Source organism: Lycorma delicatula, chromosome 5 (genome assembly GCF_047948215.1).
Source record: "Lycorma delicatula isolate Av1 chromosome 5, ASM4794821v1, whole genome shotgun sequence".
Taxonomy (NCBI): domain Eukaryota; kingdom Metazoa; phylum Arthropoda; class Insecta; order Hemiptera; family Fulgoridae; genus Lycorma; species Lycorma delicatula.
The window spans coordinates 63,011,875-63,034,980 of NC_134459.1; the positions used below are offsets into that span (position 1 = coordinate 63,011,875).

The 23,106-nt window shown below is 29.5% G+C and overlaps 1 protein-coding gene across 1 annotated transcript in view; it reads left to right on the forward strand.

Annotated features, from left to right (window-relative positions):
- Nucleotides 1-7,094: 7,094 nt before the first annotated feature.
- The window catches only part of LOC142325683 (uncharacterized), a 43,260-nt gene continuing 27,248 nt past the window's right edge, over nt 7,095-23,106 (forward strand). Inside the window, exons 1-2 of the mRNA XM_075367714.1 lie at nt 7,095-7,249; nt 10,446-10,619. Of these exons, the coding sequence (XP_075223829.1) occupies nt 7,095-7,249; nt 10,446-10,619 (329 nt within the window). The remainder of the gene's footprint in view (nt 7,250-10,445; nt 10,620-23,106) is intronic.

Here is a 23,106-nt window from a genome sequence, read left to right on the forward strand (position 1 = left end):
GGAGGACGAGTTGTTACTTCTCCTGATGTTAAGTTTTTAGGTTTATTTTTTGATAGCCATCTGACGTAGATAAAACACATCAAACAATTAAAAACGAAATGTTCCAAAATTCTAAATATGCTGCGTGTCCAATTTTTATACTTAATTTTTATACTAGCCGATCGATCAAGTATTTTAAGTTTTTATTATGCTTGGTTCCTTCCCGTTTAGATTATGGTTGTCGTCTACTCTTCAGCGCGTCATACCGTGCATAAAATGCTGGATGCAGTACATCATGCGTTCTTCCGTCTTGCTAGAGATTTCATTAGATCAAGCCCTACCATAAGCATACCTGTTGAATGCGGTGTACCTTCACTTTGGGATAAGCTGGACTAGTTTTTAAAATCTTACATTGCCCGTCTTAGAGCACATTTAAATTACCTGAATTTTAAAGCAGTCCTTGAGAATCCTCATTTACGTAGGTATGAGGACCATCCACGTTATATAGCACCTATGGGTATTCGTATCCAGCGTTTACTACATCTTTTAAATTCTGACACATTTTCTATTTTCTCGTCTGTTATCCCTGTTCATATCCTCCGTGGACTATTAACCCTATAGAATTTAATTTTGACTTTACTATACACAATAAAAAATCAACAGCTCCTTTTGTCTTTTAGCAAATGTTATACCATTTTCTCTCCAAGACAAATCCAGATGCAGTAGTATACACAGATCGAAACAGCATAATACCGTAGGATGCGCATTTGTAGTAGAACCTTTATGTTGTACTAGGTATTACAAGTATCTTTACTGCTGAACTGTACGCTAACAATAAAGCTTTGAATATGATTAACCCAAAATGCCGTTATATCCTTATTTGTAGTGACTTGTGTAGTGCACTCCAAGCTTTAGAAGATTTATACTCTGGACGTCCTTTTGTCACCGAAGTCTATAATGAATCGCTGAGTTGAACCATCGCAACACAGAAGTGAATTTTTGCTGGATTCTAAGCCACGTGGGTATTCCGGGTAATGAACGTGCAGATTCCGCTGCTAAAGACGCATTTAGTCAACCTCCCTTCACCACTCGTGCTGTACTTCTGACTTTATTAATTGTATAAAACACTCTCTTCGGGCAAAGCGGCAAGGTGACAGGACTGCTACAGTAGATAACAAACTCCGGCACATTAAAGATTCTGTGGTGCCATGGGACTTCTCATGCAGAGAAATTCGTCGTGAGGAAGTGGCCCTCTGTCGATTGCGGTTAGGACATAGGACATACCAGTCACTCACGGGTATCTCATATCAGCCGAAAACGCACCATTGTGCGTACGATGCAACTACCGCTTGACTGAGAGGACATTCTTGTAGACTGCGTGTGTTATGCGGCCTTGCGTCGTAAATTTAAATTGCCCAGGAACATTCATCGAATCTTGAGCAATAATAAGGAAGTTTTGGAATGGGTGTTGCTATTTTTACGATATGTTAATATTCTACAAAAAATTTAATATTGTGGCTTATATACTTTGTTTTGATGTTGAAGAATTATTTTAATGTACTTGTTTTTCTTTTTCCCTTTTAATTGTTATGATTTTTATGTTATTTGTTTATTCTGTTATCCGAGTAGGAACCCTTTACATCCCTCTTGGACTTCGTTAAACTTTATTTTTGTTTATTTAGATTTTATATTTTTATTTTTTTACTTTTGTGTTTCTTTTAAATAAATTTATAATCTTAAGATTCCTACAGTGAAATTAGTTAAAATTTTTTTTTTAAGTTTTAGTTTTTTACCTTAGTTTTAGTTTTTTTTTTTTTTGTTAAAATATTTTATTCCGGGCGATGATAACGCGAAAGCGTCTTTTGCCCTCTAAAAAAGAAAAAAGATTCTATTATTTTCCTTTCTGTTTATTCTATTTTCCATGTTTTCCTAACCGATAAAGCACTACATCCATTTAAATGTATTCAAGAATTTCATTGTAATTCTTAAATCTATATTTAATACTAACAAAATTCTTTTTTATAATAAGTTCTTCTTACTTGCACCGATCTCCTTTTGATAACTACAATACTTTTCCATTCTTTGTAAACTTACTACTTATATAACAAAATTTTCTCAGTTTTGATATTTTGTTCTCCTCTATTAATATTTTGTTACTTATTATCCTTATTTCCATCACATTTCATTACCTTTGTTTAACTCTACTTTACTTTTAGACTTAAGTTTTCTTTTAGGTAATTTTAATCCATACCATTCCAATTTTTTTCCAGTTTATCTTTGGTTTTTATTAAAAGAACAATGTTATCAACTAATGACATCGTTTTTGTTTATTGCCTGTATTTTATTGATATAGATAACAAATTATAAAAAGTTGTTGACATAGTTTTTTTATTGTAACCGCTACGTTTTTTTTCTTATTTAGAATTACAGAAGATTTAATGAGTTAACATAATACATCCTTGGATGGAAGTTAATTTATGTGGAAAAAAATATTGTCGATACTTGGCGAAAACTATTTTACTTAGTGAGTGAAATTGTCTTAAATTATTTACTTAACTCTAGCTAGGTATCTATTTTACATGAGAGATGGTAAAAATTATCGATAAATCAACCTTTTCTAAGTAAAAAAAATCGTAATAAAAATGAAGTTTTATTTATTGAACAGAAATAAAATTATTGTTAAAGAAAAAATAATAATAATTAATTGATATTTAGTAAGCTTTAAAGATTACTGAAAAAAAGCTATTTACGAATACGCTTGGTAACTATTTAAATAAAGTAAAATTAAACTGTAACTATATACTTCCGCCGTTTATCTTAAAAATTACTACCTACCCAACACTGTAATATTTGGTACACATGGCTAGGAATGGAAATGTCATCTCGTTAAAAAAAAAAAACATGTCACATTATTTTTAAAAACACATTTCCTTAGGAATATAATATGGTATTATTACGGAACGTATTTACGTTTTTTATTTTAACATATATACATAAATTTTAATTTATAATTACTTGCAGATGTAATTAGAAAAGAATACAAACATGTTTATTTCTGTTAATTGTTTTTCTTACTCGTATTCATATTATAAATTAGTTTCACATTTTATAGTATTTATTATAATTAATTGTTTTGAAAGGATTACTTACAGAAGAGTTATATTTAAATTTAATCAATTATGAAAAAAGTAAATTTCCATTTATATAATTTACGAGAAAATTATTAATTTACAAGTAGCTTCGTCACAAAAATTAGTTCAGGAAAAAGAAACAGCTAAACTCGTACAATTACCTATAGATCCACAAAATCTAATTTTGGGAACTAATTGAAATATGAAGTATCGACAACAGTATAAATTACAATAAAATAAACCTTACTGTTTATAATTTGGCTTATTTTAAACAAGATATAAATTTAATTAGTTGGGTGGAGTATGTATGGTGATTCTATAGAGTTGGTGTAGTTTTATTTCTTTGTTGTTATAAAATGGCAGGAACATTTTGTCATTTATATTATTATTATAGAAATTATCTTATTATGTTTTTTAGTTAATATTACTTGTTTACATATTTCGTATAAGATTTTAAATTTTGTTCTTATAAAATAGGCTAATTTTCTGTTATAATAAAGTCTATCTAGTAAATTTGTAAACAAAAGATTAAACGGCCAAAATAAATAAATAATTTTTAACATATTTTAATTTATGTAATAATAAGAGAATCGTAATCTCAAAATAATCTAAGATTTCTTAAATTAAACGATACTAGCTAAAGACTTCAAAATACGACCAATCAGTCTGTGTGAAAATCCGTGATAAGTAGGTGATAATTATCAACATGTAACGGCCGAACTATATTTGTGAATTTCATTTGTTAATCAATTCTTATTTTTTTTGTTTTTCATTTAATAAAAACATAAGTATGAGTAAAGTTTTTTTTTTAGCAATATAAAATCTGTTATTTATATCTACAAAATAAAACAAAAAATTGATAACTATAAAAAAAGTATAACTTATCACGATCAGTTCAAATAGAAAGTAAAAGGTTACTTCTTAATTATATTATCTAATCTTAGATTCTCTTTGGATGGCTAGAATTTTTTGATTTTCAGTTTTTGTTTTATTTCTAAAAAATTTCTTCATTTTTTGGAATGCGTTTGTTTTAACATTTACACGTTTTATTTGTTTTTAGTATTATATGGTTATTTAAGTAATTGAATCGTTCATTTAGTTCTGGATTTTCATATTGTTTAAATAGAAACAAAACGTACTTTGAATTGTTTTATGTAGTTTTTATTTGTATTTTCGTAAAATTTTTGTTTTGTTAATTTTACTGATTTTTTAAAGGTAAGCTTAGAACACATCCGTGTTCAATGAACATTGTCAACTAGTCACCTCAGTTTTATTAATAAAATCGTAATATAATGTATTTATAAATGAGTTGTACAAAAGTAACATTTAATAATGAAAAAAAAAAAATAATAATAATAAAAAATAAATAAATAATAATAATTACAGAATTGTTTGATACTTCATTGAATACAATATATCTTCAAGTTTCAATCCCGCCTAACACTGTTAGTACCCGACGTTCTCACTAGGTAGCACGCGCAGATGAATAATTCCATCAGTCATCATGGAGTCGTATACCGGTAGAGAGTGCTCAGTGTTGTTTATAGCTTATGAATTCAAATCGGCTACTACCGTTCGGAGATAATGCATGACTAAACATCGCAAGCAACCATCTCAAAGGTAATCGTTTCATTGAAACAAGTTGTGTATCACATAGGACGCCAGGTCAGGGTAGACCTTCAGTTTTTTAAGCGGCAATAGAACAAGTACGGTAGACATTGATTCGTAATCCAGGTAAATCAAGCGGACGCGACAGCTTAGATTTGAATATTCCTTAGGTTACAGTACGGATGGTATTTCGTAATCGATTGCCATTTAAACCCTACAAATTACAACCGATACAAGCTTTGAGTGAAGGTGATAAAGAAAAACGAATTGAGTTTTGTGTAAACATTTTGAACGAAATTGAGACTGCAGATACTTATCTTAATAAAATTGTACTTAGTGGTGAAACAACCTTCCATACCAGCGGTAAAGTGAATCGACATAATATTCGGGTGTGGAATGAGAGGAATCCACATCATTCAATCGAACATGTACGGTTCTCGCCTGAGGTAAATATTTTTTGTGCTGTCACAAAATTTACGGTCCTTTCTTTTTTGCCGAGTCAACTGTAACTGTTATATCGTATCTGAACATGCTTGAACTTATCTAATACCAAAATTACAACAGGATATGGGCATAGAATCCATTTTCCAGTAAGATGGCGCCCCACCACATTATCGTCGTGCAGTTGTTGCGTATCTCAATAGCAAAGTGTTGATTTGATCTGGACATGGTGGAACAATTTCCTGGCCGCCACGATCGCCTGATTGAACTCAAATGGACTTCTCTATACGGGGTTACGTTAAAGTCAGAGTATTTGTCCTCCGCTACCAGGAAATGTTTACGAGCTGCGGCACCGGATAGCACAAATATTTGCCACCATAGATCAAGACATGCTTCATAGCATTTGGCAGGAAACTGATTACAGATGGGTACATCTGCCGTGTTACAAAAGTCATATTCAACATTTGTAAATGAAACTTGAAGATATACTGTATTCAATATTATATCAAACATTTCTGTAAGTTATTTATTTTTTTCATTACTAAAGGTTACTTTTGTATAACTAATTTAGAAATACCCTGATGTGTATAAATATCTGTATCTATAAAACGAAATGTCTTGACTAACTCATAACCAACGCCTAACAAAAACTATTGAAGATAAATTGATGAAAATTTGTACACACATTTTTGTAAGTGCACATTAAAAAAAGATTTTTTGAAATTTCCAGTTTAAAAGGTTAAAGTTGGGTTGGGTAACATTAAATTTTATTACTTTTTGAATTTCTCGGTAGCAAATGAAATCAATTTGATTTTTGGTGTGTGTAATCTTCATGTGAATATCTAAAAACTTTTCGAAGTCGACCTTGAAAATGGTGAAGAAAAGCAAAAGAATTTTGAAGAATGTTTGTAAATTTTCCCCATTTGCGACTATACTAAACGAGATTTCACTCGATTTGGGGTGGCAAAATACTCTTCAGATAAATATCTAAAAACCATTTTCGGATTTTTTTGAATTCCGATTTTTTAAGGGTGCAACAATGTACGGCACGGCGATTCAACTAACGCAACCACTTCCACTCTTATTATATATGCGAAGTGATTGGCTGCACCTGCCTCTGGTTACTTTACTAAATAACATAGAATAACAAATAAGAAAAAAAGAGAAATGAAGTACGGTCACCTCCTAGTGGTGTTTGTCGGGTAGCGCTAAAAACAGGGAAAAATACATTTTTACCTGTACTAAGAACAGGGGTAATCAGTAATAACTACTGTTTTTAAAATGGAAGTTGACTATTTTGAAACCAGCATTATTCTGATTACTGAAAATTTTGCGTTCTTTATTGACCGAATTGCTGTAGTGAAGAAATTACAATACAATAATAATTTTTATAAATTGAACAGCTTTAATTTTTATTTATCTTTTTATTCTCGCAAGCAAGAGTTTAATGAATACAGGAGGATCCAGGGGGTCCTGGCTGGACGGGAAGGGACTTCATTCTCCTTGGCCGGTCAGTGTATAAATATATACATAAAAACTCATATACCATGCAGTTATTACATTCTAGTAAATTCTAACGTAGAACTTTCCAAAATAATGGATTAATAAATAATTTTAGCAGATTTATACAAATAAAAATGTAATATAAGTAAAACGCTAAATATTTTATATAAGGAAATAATGAGGGCATATAGTTAAAATAACTGAATAAACTTTAATTTTTAAAGCGAGTAACAAGTAGTAATGTATCGATCACACAGCATTTAATAATCAGGTAGTATTGCCACGTTGCGGTTGCCATGAAAACCTACTGTAAACAGTTACTTAGTGAACAGAACGCACAGTATTTTACAATTATACAATAATTAACTTATTATTCAGTGAATTATTGCTTATTTTATTCATATTAGTTTTAATAATATCATTGATTTATAAATGTGGTCCGTTAGTGAATCTCCTGAACCGAATGTTGATTTAAAACCAGCTGCTCGGATTACACCAAGATTGAGACCGCGACCAAAAAGTGCTTGCACTGTACGTCCTCGTCGACCTAAAACTTTACCGCGACCGAGCTCCGCATTAGGACTTAGGTAAGAAATAATAATAGGTAGATTATTACTAATCGTTATTTATTAATTATCTGTATTATTTATCTGGGAAAGATATTCCTAAAATTACGGGAATGTAAAGAATTAAATTCAATAAATAATAAATGAAATCATAATAGATTAAAAAACTATTAAGCCAATTGCCGGAAAGGAACTCGAAAATTACTGATTATTATCTAGTAAATTATTTTAATAATTTTTATTTTGAAAAATAAATTTTATACACTAAACCTGATAACTTTTACCTTTAACGGGACTTCCGTGGATTCATTTTTATCCCGAACGCCATCTTTTCGTCTCAATCCCCATCTTCCAATTTCCTATCCTGCATCTCCATCGCACCCTTCAGGTAGGAGGTCTACTTGGAACGACCTCTTCTTCGACTTCTTTCTGAAAAGTAATAAAAAACCTTTCTTTGTTCTTCCTTTTTACCTAAATTCGGTTTTATTCGTTAAGTATTGAATAAGTACTTAAGTTAATGTGGGGTTAAAATGAAAAAATAAAGTGAATTATACATTTAAAAGCGTTACTGTACATTTGAAATTTATGGTTTCAGAAAATTGTAATTTCAAGGAGAAGCTGCAATTAGAATCTACGCGTCCTTTAAGAATACTAAAAAAAATTCAAATACCAGGGAGTGAAAATATGAATGGAAGGGGCCGATTTATCCACAAAGTTTCAAAGCGTTAATAGACGACTTATGCTAATGAATTTCTTCTAACCACTTCTAAAACAATAATTTAAAAAAACTCAGAGGAATGTTTATTCTGATTTATATCAATTGTTATTCCTCTATTAAAAAACTGAATTATAACTTTATAATTTGAAGGTTAAAAAGAGTACAAACTTCATACAACAAATTTTCTCAGCTCCTAACGTTTTGAGTTGTATTAAGCTCATATATTAGTAATTGAAGGTTGGCACAAATTGTTGTAATAGAAACGATATGTTGGTTTGTATCAATCGATAGCGAACGAGCGTCGATAATAACAGTAGTGTAAAGAAAAAAAAGGGAACAGTAAAAAGAAATCTGATGTGGATACCCCATAACTTCCTTGTACGCCTATTAAATTACATATACACATATTTTTAAAAATAAATGTACAAACAATTTTATTTCATTAATAACTTTTGATATTTTTTCATATATTTTCTTTATTATTGTTATTATTGAATGATTATTTATTGTAAATTTTTTTTACAATCAGAGGTTAATAATTATTAATAAATCAATATATTTAAATTAAAAAAAAAAATCAAAAACAAAGGAGATGAAGTCTGAGTCCAACCGATGTGCCTTTTTCTTGTAAGATCCAAATATTTCATTAATTAAAATTTTATTTGGTTATAACTCTGGAACCAATGAAAATAATTACCATTTATGAAATATCATTGAAAAGCTCTCAATGAGGCTTATTACTGCAGTTAGGAAAAAGTCCAAAATCCAAATCTTTTGAATCTTGAGCTTTTTTAGACACTTTTGGTTCAGTCGATTGCAATCAAAAGGGGAGGTGCACAACTAGATATTACAACAGTCCTAAATCCAAAATTTCAACATTCTACAGCTAATCGTTTTTTATTTATGCGAGATACATAGGTGTGTACAGACGTCACGCCGAAACTAGTTCATATGGATTCAGGGATGGTCAAATGGATGGAAAGAAATATTTTTTCTTTTTTGATGTGGAAAGAGGCTAATGACCACAGTAGTCGTGTCCCTAAAACTTAAAAAAAAGATAATAATAATAATAATCTTCGTTCGAGAAAGTCTTACTAGACTTTTCATTGATAACTGATTTTGTCACTGAATTTTATGCGTTTATGTACGTAATATTATTATTTTTAGTATAAATCAACGTTCAACCACAATCATAATTTAATGTGGTTTGTGGCTAAAATGAAATTTTGTGTGGCCAGAATTGATTCTATATAAATTAGTAATCAACCGTTAAAATACCAACTGTAATAATGACATCATATCAATTGGTATATATATAATATATATATATATATATACATATATATATATATATGTATATATACATATATATATATGTATATAAATATAGTCATAATCTTTTATATACTTACTGATTTATATTTGTTCGAATATTAAAAATCACCCCGCCTTTTTTTAGGATGATTTAGGATGAACTGTTTTTTTTTTAAAGGAACTTCTGTGTTATAATATATATATATATATATACATTATTACTGAAAATAAAATATCTTTGGTTTCATATAAAATATAAGAATTATTTATCATATTATTTTTTATTGAAATTTATAATATATTTACGGATGAACCGAGTTTTTAATTGGCGCAACGAGATTTGTAACCCATTACCATTTGTACTCAGCATTGATATGTATTATTATGAAAACTAAATTTAGAAACAAAATGTATATTTAAGGTTTTTTTTATTGTTTTTGGTCAGATTGCTGACATTCAAAGAAAAATTATAAAAATAGTTTTCTCAGAGAGAGAGAGAGAGTGAGAGAAGGAACCCTCGATCAGTTTGAATAATATTCTACGCGATAACCGTTGCTAATTTCGTGAACTTTATGATAATATAAAATGAGTCGTAAGGGATAAAATGCCACATTATAAATGGCAAGCTGACTTAATGACTGAAAAAACTTCCGTCTGCAGATTTGATAAGTTTTTAGGTTCCTCAATATTCTATTCTTCAGAAATCCCCCCCTGTTCCATTTCCCAACTTTACATTAATACCTCCAATCCTTGTTCTTATCTTAGCACTATCTGTCTACGAGAAATATTGCGTCAAGAGCTTCAGCTTATATTTCATTAAGCCATTTTATCTGTTATATTCTGTGGAATAAAGGTTGAATTTTGTCAACGTTTACCTCTGCAGTTTCCTTAAGGACAGAAATGATTACTAAAAAACCCTATTTCTCAATCAGTGAATCGGTGAGATAACTTACAAGTAAATATTAAGTCATCTTTTCTACTCTTATGATGTGACTCTTTGGATCTGAGCCAACCTGTTTTGCTGCAGGTACCTTTAAGAAACTAAAATTCAACTGATCACACACATCAGATCTTTGAAAGAAATTTATAGATAAATCTTGAAATATTTCTTTGTTACTTCAAATTTTAATTAAATAAGCACAGATTAATCAAAGTTTTAAATGTTATTATTTTCTATATGTTTAGACGTCATGAAGATCGAAGTGACATCAGAACATCCAGTAGGCTAGAAACCGATGAAGATCCTGCAAGTGCAAGAAGAAAACAGCAAACACCAGTAGCTCAGTATCATCGATGCCTCAGGCTTCTTGGTTTGGTACCCAATGATTCGACTCATCATGGCCATAGACCTGATACTAAGTAAATTATCACTTGTACTTCTATTCTAAAAGTTGAATTTAAAATTTGTTCTATAATTAAATTTTATACTGTAATTAAATAAAACAGTGTATGATTTGTTTTTGAGAAAAGTATTCCACCAAATTTTAGGGAATTATTGTTAAATCTTTTTCTTAAAACAAATCAAGCAGGGAGTCAGAAACTTTCGTGGGGTAAAAGTCTTTCGAAAGTATAAGCTGGTACTTTGGAGGTAGTTTACAGAGGAAAAAACTAGTGAAGCGTGTATTCGAGCTGTTCAGTTCAAAAACTGAACAGCTCCAAATATCTAATATTTTGAACTGTTCAGTTCAAAAACATTTATCCAAATACAAACATTAGATTTTACTGCTAACATTCACAAAATTGGTTGGTCATTAAATCTTCAGGATGAATAAGACTATGAGGGAATTACTTTTATATTCAGTTTTCACACTCAAAAACTTTTGATATAATGTTCTAAATTAGTCGATTATTATTAAGGAATTATGAGACGATTTTTTAAAATATTTTTCACACACTTCACTTTACGCATACGTTATTTAGCCCGAAACAGCTCTATAAAATTATAAGTTTTTCTTGGGCAAGGTTTAAGGGGAAAATTAGATCTGATTTAGTTGATCAGTTTCTCCCACCAAAGTACATTTCCAAGTAATGTTACATTAGTAATGTGTATGATATATTACAGAAAGAAATTTAACGTAAGAATAACCTACCACGTTCCGACTAACGATTATTAGATACTAGTTTAATAATTTTCCTAAAGGAAATCTTACCTTAACAATTTAACCTTGTGAAAATTATAAAAAGAAAAAACACAGTTGTAATTGAATCTTATAGATAAATGTAATAACAGCATGATAATTCGAAAATTAAATAATTTTGAAAATTATATTATCGATTAAGTTGTTAATACTTTTTGATTTAAGTTTTCATAAATTTTTCTAAAATTCGTGATTGCGTAATATGTTTCTTCCAAAGGAAAATTAAGGATATAAATGCAGAGTATTCATAAAGTACATAGGAAAACATTATAATTGTAATTTCTTATATACATTTTTACCTTATACACATTTCCTTATGTACATTTCCGTTTACATTTTTTTCAACATATATTCATATCTGAAGAACGGACTGAGATAATTAAAAAAAAAATCGGTATAAATGTTTAAATCGAAAAAATAAACATGGAAAGTTTTGAATTTTTTAATTTAAAAATGATAACCATATAAATTTTAAAATTATTATTTAATATATCTTCAATTACTTTCTTTTTTTTCCTAATATACATAGTAATCTGTTCAAGTATTATGTTCTCCCCCATGGTCCAATGAGATAAGGATGATTTGTATGGTACCTATTCAGTTACTTTAAAAAAAAATTTAATTCTGTAAACTTAGCTAAAATTTTAAGAATTTTATTGTGAACAGAATGACACCTTATTTGTCCAAATACGATTTTAAATAATCGAGCTACGACGTAAATTGTTAAGAGTGATTTAACATTAAATTTTAAAACGGAAAATAGTTTATAAAGAAGTAATATTGTGTTTGTATTTAATTTCTCTACTAAGAAACTCTATTAAAAATGAAATTGATAAGGGTCTGAAATTAAAATTTTTTTCCTAAAGATAAAGATTCTAAAATTGTTAATTGAATCGATTATGTAATTTATATTGATATGTAAATGAATTACACACTACTGAGCAGGTTTCTTTAAAAAAAAAAATATATATATATATATTTTTTTTTATAACTATAACTGTGATTTACTTGATGAGTGCCAATTGTTGACTTGTTAACTGACAGTCACCCACCCGTCTCGCATAATAGATTACGTTTGATATTTAAAATAGTTAAATGCTATTGTAATATATATTTAATGTTGAGAGAAAAAAAGAGAGAGTAACAGACAATGCATATTAAGGAAGAAAAACTAATTTTAATATTTATAAAACTACATAAATAATAGTGTTACTAAATACTATACGTAACACTAGACATATACTAGACGTAACCGATACTGATTGTCACTAGTACACTATTTACTCGCTATATTAAAAGCGCACCTAACACAAAGATTTGTGAACACCTAAATCCAGATCATTATAAAGAAGTAAAATAAAAAATCATACGGTTTTGATTGCAGCTGAAAAAATACTTTAGTATTATTATCTTAGGGGAAGAAATGAAATTTTGACACGTACAACACTATTTATTTTTACTCAATAAATTATTTCCGTTTTGGAGTCTTAAATATTTACTTATGAAATGGTTTAATTTGTGCCGTAACCCGATTATTTAAAATTATTTTTGACTAATGAAAAGTCAGTTAGCTCATAGTAAATTGCTTAAAGTTGTAACTGAATTAGAAAAAATACAAAACAATCAACAAAATATTTATTATATAAAAAAAAAAAAAAACTGCTATATAGAAATTTTATTTATTTTCCTAACGTACGTTGCAATCTGTTCAAGTAGTGAACAATAGCAACCCACGGCCCAATGAGATGAGGATGGTATGTATAACATCTATATGAGGTGTAGTTACAGACTCAGGCCGACCATTCCCGAGACGTGCGGTTAATTGAACCCCAACCACCAAAGTACACCGGTATCCACTGTCTAGTATTCAAATCCATAAAATTCAAATAACTTTTAATAGGTGATTCGAACCTCAGCACCTTCGACTTCGAAAATCAGCTGTTAAATAACTGCTTTGCGACAACGAGTTAACCACTAGACCGTCCGGTGGGCTATATAGAAATTTAATAACAAAATATTTCCATCCATACAGCTGGTTTTCGAAGTCGAAGGTTTTGAAATTCAAATCTTAGTAATTTTTGTGTTTTTGTTTTTACGGATTTGAATACTGGACAGTGGATACCGATACTTTGGTGATTGGGGTTAAATTAATCACACGTTTCAAAAACGGTCGGCCTGAGTATATACAAGATTACACTTCATTTACATGTCATACATATTACGTTCACATTAGGAAAATAATTTTTTTTCTATTTTTTTAAGTGAATGTCGATAAACATGTATATTGATTTCATTAAAATGTCTCAATCCGTTCTTGAAATGAATTTCTGTTAATACAGATGAATTTAAAAATACAAAAATAATCGTATTAAAAAAATAAAATAAACTAAAGATTTTTGAAATATTTTTTTAAAATTTCGACAGTTTGAAGTAATATCGAATAAAATAACTATCGATAACCTACTTAGTGTGCCGGTTTCAATATTTCGAAGTTTAAAACTTAAAATTTGAATTACAAAATAATTACTTTTACTTTTCAGGAATATAGCTAGAATTTTGATGGGGAAATTATGGTGATCATGTCAAAAGTAGGGTATCGGTTTTTTTGAAAATCTTTACGTTTTAGGGTCCAATTAGTTTCTCTAGACCAAAAATTCGTATGTATGATTATTCATACGTTTTTGTGTGGCACTGCTTTTGGCCTTACATTGGATTGACCAAACCGATTTCTTCAAATTTTACTCAAATATTTCTATATGTGGGACATTTATCTTATTAATTTTTTTTTAAATCGTTAAAGATGGGGGATATTGCAAAAAAATAATAATTCGATTTTCTTCAGAGGGATTTTAGACAAAACAAATTTAAAATGAAATTTTTTTTATTTTTAAACGAAATTTTTTATCTTTAGTGCGAATATAAATAATTAAAAAAATCTACCCCACCTCTTAAAATTGATTTATATGATTTTTGTTCTTTGCTCTATTTCCCTTCGGTCTGCATATTTTTCAATTTTTTTTTTAAAGTTTATACTTCATACATACAGCTATCAAGAGATGTCTACAATCTTTTAAAATTATAGATCCTGGACCTAAAATGCAAAAGGTTTTTTGAAAATTTTATTTTTCTTATTTTAGTACTTATTGAAGGGGTATTAAATTTAGAGAAAATTTTCTTAAGCAAATTTGTTAAATTTAACCTATAAATCAATATTTTTACAAAACGTTTTCTTAAAATTTATTACCCGCTTCTGTAAAATACATATTCTGTGTTTGTTTGGCTCTATTTGAATTTTGAATTATTAATTGCCGGGAAAGTCATCCAATAGTTTGCCACCTTTTTTCTATTTTTATGTGATTATTTTTAAGTCTGTTTTTTATTTATTATTTTTTATAGTCTAGTTTATATTTTTATTTACAGATTTTCAAAAATCGCTGCTAACTTAACTTTATATTGAAAAGAAGATCTTTTGTAGATACAAAACGACAAAAATCCTACATATTGATAAAAAAAAAAGGAATTCAAAGAAGCAATATAAAAAGAATGGAAAAAATTTAATTTGTGGGTTTCTTAAATTTGGGAGTATGTAATCAATTCTTTGCAGATTTCAAGTTTTTCAACTAATTTTACAACTATTTTTACTAATTTTTAAATTTTAACGAATTTTCGCGCGAAAATATTTCGTGTGACATTAAACTGTGCATAGGTATGAATTAACTATGAAATCAAACTATAGTAATATCAAACTATGCTGAAAAAAGAAATTCGTTTTCGCAAACATTGCATATTTTCGTTAAGAAAATCTAACAAGTAAGCTGTCTTGGAAAATCTAAAACAGAGCAGAGATATCTCTTCCATAGAATAAAAAAAAAGAATTATTGACATTTGTGCGTGTGATAAAGAGTGGGGCTAAGGATTGAGCATATTTTAAAATAAATATTTATGCAGATCAAATTTTAATTCTTTTATTAAATTTATTAAAAACACTAAAATATCAGACGGAAGACGAAGCGATTCCGGCGGAAACGGAAGCGTTTCCGGCACACTATATAATAAGTATTTTATCTATTTTTATGTAAGAAATCCGTTCCCAAAAGTTTTTGTTTGTATTTTAGGAACTCTATGTATAATAACGAATAATTTCAATCTGTTTATTTTACAGTATGCAGAAGCAATGCATTTTGTGACGTTTTATTTTTATGATTTCTTGAGTTCAATAAATATTTTAAAAATGATCATGTTAAATTAATAAATTTTTTAATATTTTTCAATTTTACTTGCTTGACATCATAATTCTAGAGATTTGCTGCAAGAAGGAAAGTGTGATAATCAATCAGAAAAATGGGGTATGGGTTTTTGATCTTTCATAACCCAGGAATCCCGAAAAACAAAAAAAAGAAGTGGGTGGGGGGTAATGTTCGTACGCACGTACGTAATGTACGTGTGTTGACGTTTTTGAAGCTTAATAACTTTTGACTGCATAAACCAATTTTGATGAAGTTTTGTGAAGAAACTCGTGGAAATGGGGAAAGTTGTCGGTAAAGTTTTTGAGTCAATATCTCCAGGAGGGGGTGAGGGGTTTTTGGGGGTCAATTTTTTAAAAATTTTGCAAGCATAACTCCACTTTATATTAAGCTCAGTACATGCGTGCATGCTTATTTTACCATTTAAAAAAAAAAAAATAATAATAAATGAAAAAAGAATACTCGAGAAAGCCATCTTTTTATTTGTTGTATATTTTTTAACTGATATTTTTAAATGTCTTTCTATTATAATAGTAATGCAAGCTATCCAAGAAAAAAATAATTTGGGGCAATATTGGAGTTGCGGGAACTGATCAGAATTTAAAAATAAGGATTTTTTGAATTTTTAAAAAGTTTTTTGGTTTATGTAAACTTTTAATTATATTAAAAAGCTTTAGTTTATTTAAATCTTTTTAATATTATTAAAAGTTTAAATAATAAACTTTCAGTAATAATATTGTAATAAAATTTCATCAAAATAACCCCCTTCCCCAAAAAAAAGAAATCTCACGTAACTTTTTATTGGTGATACATTTTTTAGTGGAATTTATTTTACTTTCTTCCATTTAACATAATAAACGTAGGAAAATCAAAACATTTTCTTTGAAGGTGATTTCGGAAACGAGGAGCAGAAAAAATAAAAAAAATACCGATTTTTAAGGTTTTTTTATACATTATCGTTTATTTTAACATATAATGATAGTTTTATAATAAAACTTCATCATAAATTACCCCCACCACAAAACAAGAGATTTTAGGTAATGTTTTTCATTAAAATGAATTTTCCAATGAATAAATTTAACCATATATATAAATATAAGAATGATAGAAAGTATTACAACTTTCTTGTCAGCTTTTTTTAATAGAAGGATATTTTCCTAATATAAAATATTATATTGTATGACCTTAGTGGTTATTTTGAATGTCAGAAGATTTACAGGTCACTTCAGAGAAACAATTTTTGAGGTAAATTTTTATAAACCTCGTTCCTTAGTTTACGTATTGTACAAAAATATACATTAACACCATGTGTATGTGTTAACTGAAAATCTAATTATTTGATAGATGCGGTATTTTTATTTTCTTTTTATTTATTTTAGTTTGTGGTTGATAATGGTTTTTGCGGTTGAAAATATTTTATAACCTAGATTGATGAATTATATAATTTTCTCTTTGTTGATTTATAGCTGATTATAAATTTATTTCTATTTTTTTCTAGCAAAGGCTTTGAAATACCGTAAAAATATTTTATTATTTACATTAGACTAGACACGTATGAAGTTATCGTTATAGATATTTTACCAGTGAAAGTTAGTTTTCTTTATATAAAACACCTATAAATACTGAATTTTATCGTAGTATGGTTTTCATATAATGATTATTGCGCGAAGTACATAACGTGAAATATGCAAGAATAATTAAGTTTTTTCGCCCGATCGTGGGACTGACGAATGCAACTGAAAAATTTGAATTTATTTAAATTATAAATCAATAATTATATTTTATCTTATTAACTGAAAAAATATATTTACAGGCAGCATTTTAGGGGTGCAAGAGAAAAAAAAACGGAGCTTTTTTTTACTAAATTTGGGACAATTAAGATTTACCAAAATAAGAAAAAAATTTTGAGTTGTAAATCATAAAAATGATTCATTTCAATAAATCCGTCTAGAGCGGTAAGAATTAGAAAGAGGTATTCTCTAAATTTCATTATCTAATTTTTGAATTTAGATTTTTGAAGAGCAGTAACAGATAATGAAGGAACTTCATAAAATTTTATTTAATAAAAATTTAATATATTTTCATTCATAAAATCTTAGTTAAAAAAAAAAAAAACCATTTAATTTTATAACACGGTGAATTTTAAAATTTAGTACTATTATTTGAAAAAGGAACTGAAAATAGAAGTACCTCCGAAACAAAGTTTTTTAAAAATGAAAAACGAATTAAAAATCTTCGAATATCTTCATTTCATTTACAGTTTAAGATGGATTCATTGATTTGATTATTACTAAATCCGTTCGAAAAATTCTCGGCCTGAAAAAGAAACAGAAAACTTTTCGGAATAAAAATTAATTTTTACTTTGGAATTTGATACATTAGATTTACGGCTTTAAAAATATTTACAATACTCTCATTATAATGAGATACGTAAAACTTTGTAAAATAAGCAATTATCTCAGCTTTGTCCTCATCGTTTGAAGTGTATCATGTCCGGCGAAAAATTTCTTCAAGTTTGAGAAGAGAAACTGATCGCTGGAAGCCAAATGCGGTGAATACGTCGCACGTGGAAGTATTTCGAATCGTAGGTTTGGAGTTTTGCAGCAACAATCCAAGACCGTGTCTGCAGGCATATTATCTACGCGAAAAAGCACTTTCTTTTTGGCCAGATGTGGAAATTTTTAGCTTTAATAGCACCTTACAATCCGTTCAGTAGTGAAGCGTAATATTCCCCGGTGATGGACTATCATTTTTCACATTACATCATAAAAATTTCCAAAAACTGTAGCCGTGACTTTTTCTGAAGATGGAACTGTTTTTGCTTTTTTTATGCTTCTTTTAGACGTAAGTCTAAACACCCTTGAGAAGTGTTCAGCTGAATGCTTTTTTGTCGACTAAGTAAAAGCGGCACCCATCGAATGGAAAACTGTTTCATATCCAAACCATTAAGTAAAATGTAGTGAATACGTTCTACTATGATATAGGTGACCATTTAATACAGTATTGTGACGAGTTCGCCGGTTGCAATTTTTGGGCGTTACGAACCACCTTGAATGGGTATACGATCACATTTAAATTCAACAGCTCCCTTTTTTTCAGTCGAAAAGAAGGCAAGAATCCTTTAAATTTTCAACTTGAAAATGTCCATCGAGGTTAAAACTTTAAAAAAAGTACTTTATAACAGCTCAAACTTCAATTTTATCCATTTTTTTTTAGAAAATATCAAATTTCGATTGTTTTATTCGATCGCCACAAACAAGCAAATGAACCTCACGCGTCTGAAACTTTGCAGCAACTCAGCTAAAGGGTTATACTTGACAAATATCAAAGCTATTTGGTCATTCTTGCGCCATCTCTGTATCAAGCCGAGAACTTTCCGGTAGATCCTCATATTCAGTAATAATGTTGAGTATCTATGAAAATTATGTTTAACAAAATCACATGTAATATATTAATTTTATTATGTACAATGTAATTTTGTTTTTGATCATTTTAAATCGGTAAAAATATTCGGTTTTAATCGGTTTTTTGTCACGGGGAAAATACTTGAAAATTTTAACTAAAACATTGTGAAATTCTAGGTGTAACTGTACTTGCGTTGAAAAATTACTTGACTCATTTTTTTGGAACTCAAAAAGTTCACCTAATAATATACTGGATTTTTTATTTTTCAGTCTTTTTTGTTTTTTCTTTGATCCAACAAACTAAAACTTTATGAATAAAAAAAGGCTATACAATAATATTTTATTCGACCGATAAAACTTTATTCTGTGTGGAAAAATTGGATAGAAATTGAATAAATTTTCCTAATGAAGGGGAAAATCATTCTGTTGCTTTATATTATCTATCTGAGATACAAACACTAGTAATCAAACCTACTTTCTTTGAAATTAATGACATTTAGTGTACATTTATTGGAGTGGTTCGTCATCTATTTGCTTGGGCAGGAAATCCTTTATTGAGACCTATGTTTATATGAACTCTTTTCTGAAGAAAAGAGGCCTTTCTTTCTGAAAGACGCCTTTAAAGTATGGTGAAAACCTTCCGAAATAATCTCTCTCTCTCTTTCTCTCTCTCTCTCTCTCTCTCTCTCTCCCAATCAGGTGAAGATTCCAATCAGATACATGTAAATGAGGTGTAATCTTGTATAAACTCAGGTCGACCATTCCTGAGTTGTGTGGTTAATTGAACCCCAACCACCTAAGTACACCGGTAACCACACTAGTGTTCAAATTCGTGGGTTTTTTTTTTTACATAATGATATCATATCATACGCTGTCCTATCAGAGCTTATATCTGCATACAACCGTTACGATTACAGATTTTCAATTAATACCGAATGAATCTGATTAGGTTCCATGAAAAGGGGACCGGCGAGGTATACGAGTGTCTACTAGTATTATACGTACTGGTCATATTACAAAAACTGGTCAACTATTGATAAATCACATACAGGGATACATTTAAGTCGTTAGTAATAGCTACTACTAACCAGAAAGCGCAGCTCTAATAAAATACATTTTCAATACAAGCTTACCCCCTAACTATATTGTTGAACACCGTATTTTTTGCAACTAGTCAAAGCCTGGACTCTAGTAAATACATAAAATGATCTTGATTTTTGATCATTAAATACTAATAATAATAAACTTTTATTTTATATTTTATTTAGTTATTAATCAGGTATTAATTAATATTGAGAAGTTTCTGTTCAAAATATACTTAAATTATAACAAATGATCTTTACATACATTTTGTTTTGTTAATTACCGGTCTTATTAAATTATTTTCAAATTTATTCTAATAATAATTATTATTTTTTAATATTTTTTTAAAAACTTCATTCTTTTTTAATAATTTGGACGACCTCCAAGGCACTGGATGTCAGGAGTGATGGGGGAGATGAAGAGAAGGAAATTGGAAGAGGAAAGTTGGTGGGATAGAAGAATTTAGCGGTTGGGATGTAAGAGATGGCCTTGATAACTGTAAACACTCGCCTACAACAACTACTTTTCATGTAGACTGTTAGTATTAACTCACCGGGTTGGTCTAGTGGTGAACGCGTCTTCTCAAATCAGCAGATTTGGAAGTCGTCAGTTCCAGCGTTCAAGTTCTAGTAAAGTCAATTATTTTTACATGGATTTGAATACTAGATCGTGGATACCGGAGTTCTTTGGTGGTTGGGTTTCAATTAACCACACACCTCAGGAACCGCCGAACTGAGACTGTACAAGACTACAACACTTCATTTACACTCATACATATCATCCTCTGAAAGGTAATTACTGGAGGCTAAACAGGAAAAGAAAGAAGCCTGTTGGTATGGAATCTTAACACATGCGAGCGCACACACATTTACATATACATATGTATATATCTATATATATAAAATGTTAAGTTCGTTTGTGTACGGCTTCAAAAACTCAAAATGTTCTGCACCGATTGAGCTCAAATTTTAGCACAATATATAACGAGCATCAAAGATTGTTTTCATCTATTTTTAATAAATCTATCTATCTATTTTTAATTTGTACATTTTTAATTTGTAAATGTAAACAAAGGAAAACCAATCAGATCAATGCAAGATGGCCGCTTTCAAACACAACGACCAAATTTCTTTGAATTATATTTAACAGCTAAGACATCTGTATTTTATAAATAAAAAAAACACGATAAAAAAAATTTAGCACGATATATAACCCGCATCAAAGATTGTTTTGATCTATTTTTAATAAATCTATCTATCTATTTATAATTTGTACAGTTTTTTAATAAATAAGAGGCTAATAAATCAGATGGAAATGTAAACAAAGGAAAACCAATCAGATCAATGCAAGATGGCCGCTGTCAAACACAACGACCAATCACAAAGAGCCCGTATGGCCGTTGCCAATGTAAACAAAATCACAACTGATTAAGTAACAAATTTCTTTGAATTATATTTAACAGCTAAAACATCTGTATTTTATTAAAAAAAACACACCAAAACAAAAAGAAAAGCCACCAAGAAGGATGACTTAACAGTAAATAAATTAAAACACCCAACTTTCTTATAGCCCAGATAGACTTAGACTATGCAAACAAAAAAAGTCGAAATAACCAAATGCACAGAAAATAATATCCCTACATAATGACCAAAAAATCCTTTGTTAGGTTATTTTTTTACATATATATGACCAAAAAATCGTTTTTTGGTCATTTTGCTATGTAAAAGCAAAGAACAAAATTCACAAATAGTAACACTGAAACCACACAACTAGTATTCGTTTTTTTTGTTTTTTCTAACCTCCGAAACCACCGTTATGCATTGCTTCAGATGATGATATGAATGATTTATAGCGTATGAAAATGCTATGCCTGACCGGGATTCCAACTCGGAACCACCGGATTAAAGTCCGAGTTACCACTCGCGCCACGGAGGCCGGCAAACATAGTCGTTAGGAGCCGAATAAAAACACGACTTACCAATATGGCGTTGTGTGTCAAACCAATTTTATACTGACTATAATTACTTTTAATACGCAAAACCCTTTGCAATGATTGAGCATTAACTTAAACCTCTTCAAAAATTATTCCTTTTGAACTAAGTCACATTTTGATATCATTGTTTTTCTATAACACGGCTGGAATTCTTTTCATTTAATGATAAGAAGCGTTGTCGAAGACAATAACCGAATTCTCTTCCAAAGGACATAATACACCGCTAAACTTTTTCTAAATAATTCAAATTCGTGTAATTTTTTTACGAATCGCGTTTTTATCAAAATCTCACCTTTTTCTCAATTGACCTACAGGGTTTTGTTTTCTTTGGAGACCGTAATTCATTAGTAGATTCATACTCGAGAATCACGTTGTACACTGAAGCAGCACAACTTCTACTTACGTTAGCAGTTTATTAACATCTGAAATCAACGCCGTTTGATTATTCTGTAATTTGTAAGCATTGCTGTGCTTTTGTAAGCATTTAAAATGATGTGTTTTTCGCACGACTTAAGGGCTTTTTTTCGCAGCCCACAAATCTTTATATATATAATGTTAAGTTCGTTTGTGTACGCTTCAAAAACTCAAAATGTTCTGCACCGTTTGAGCTCAAATTTTAGCACGATATATAACCCGCATGAAAGATTGTTTGTATCTATTTTTCGCATCAGTCACATACCCGCGACCGCGAGAAAACAGTTTTTTTAACGGTCAGCTGTGTACCAGTGACCGCGCCATCTGCCGGAAGCGAGGGGAACACTCGCCATACTAGCTAACGACAACCGCAGTCACATGTGAAACAATATCTGTTCCCAATTACATTGTTTATTAAAAAAAAAAAAAAAACGTATCCACTTGCATCTGAGTCAGATTATTATACAATCTGAATTAAATATTCACTTTAATCGAGGTACTTTTGTGGATCGTGTCGTGATTGAGCTGCGCCTTTCACCAACCTCTGAATTTATTAGAAAACGACCAACA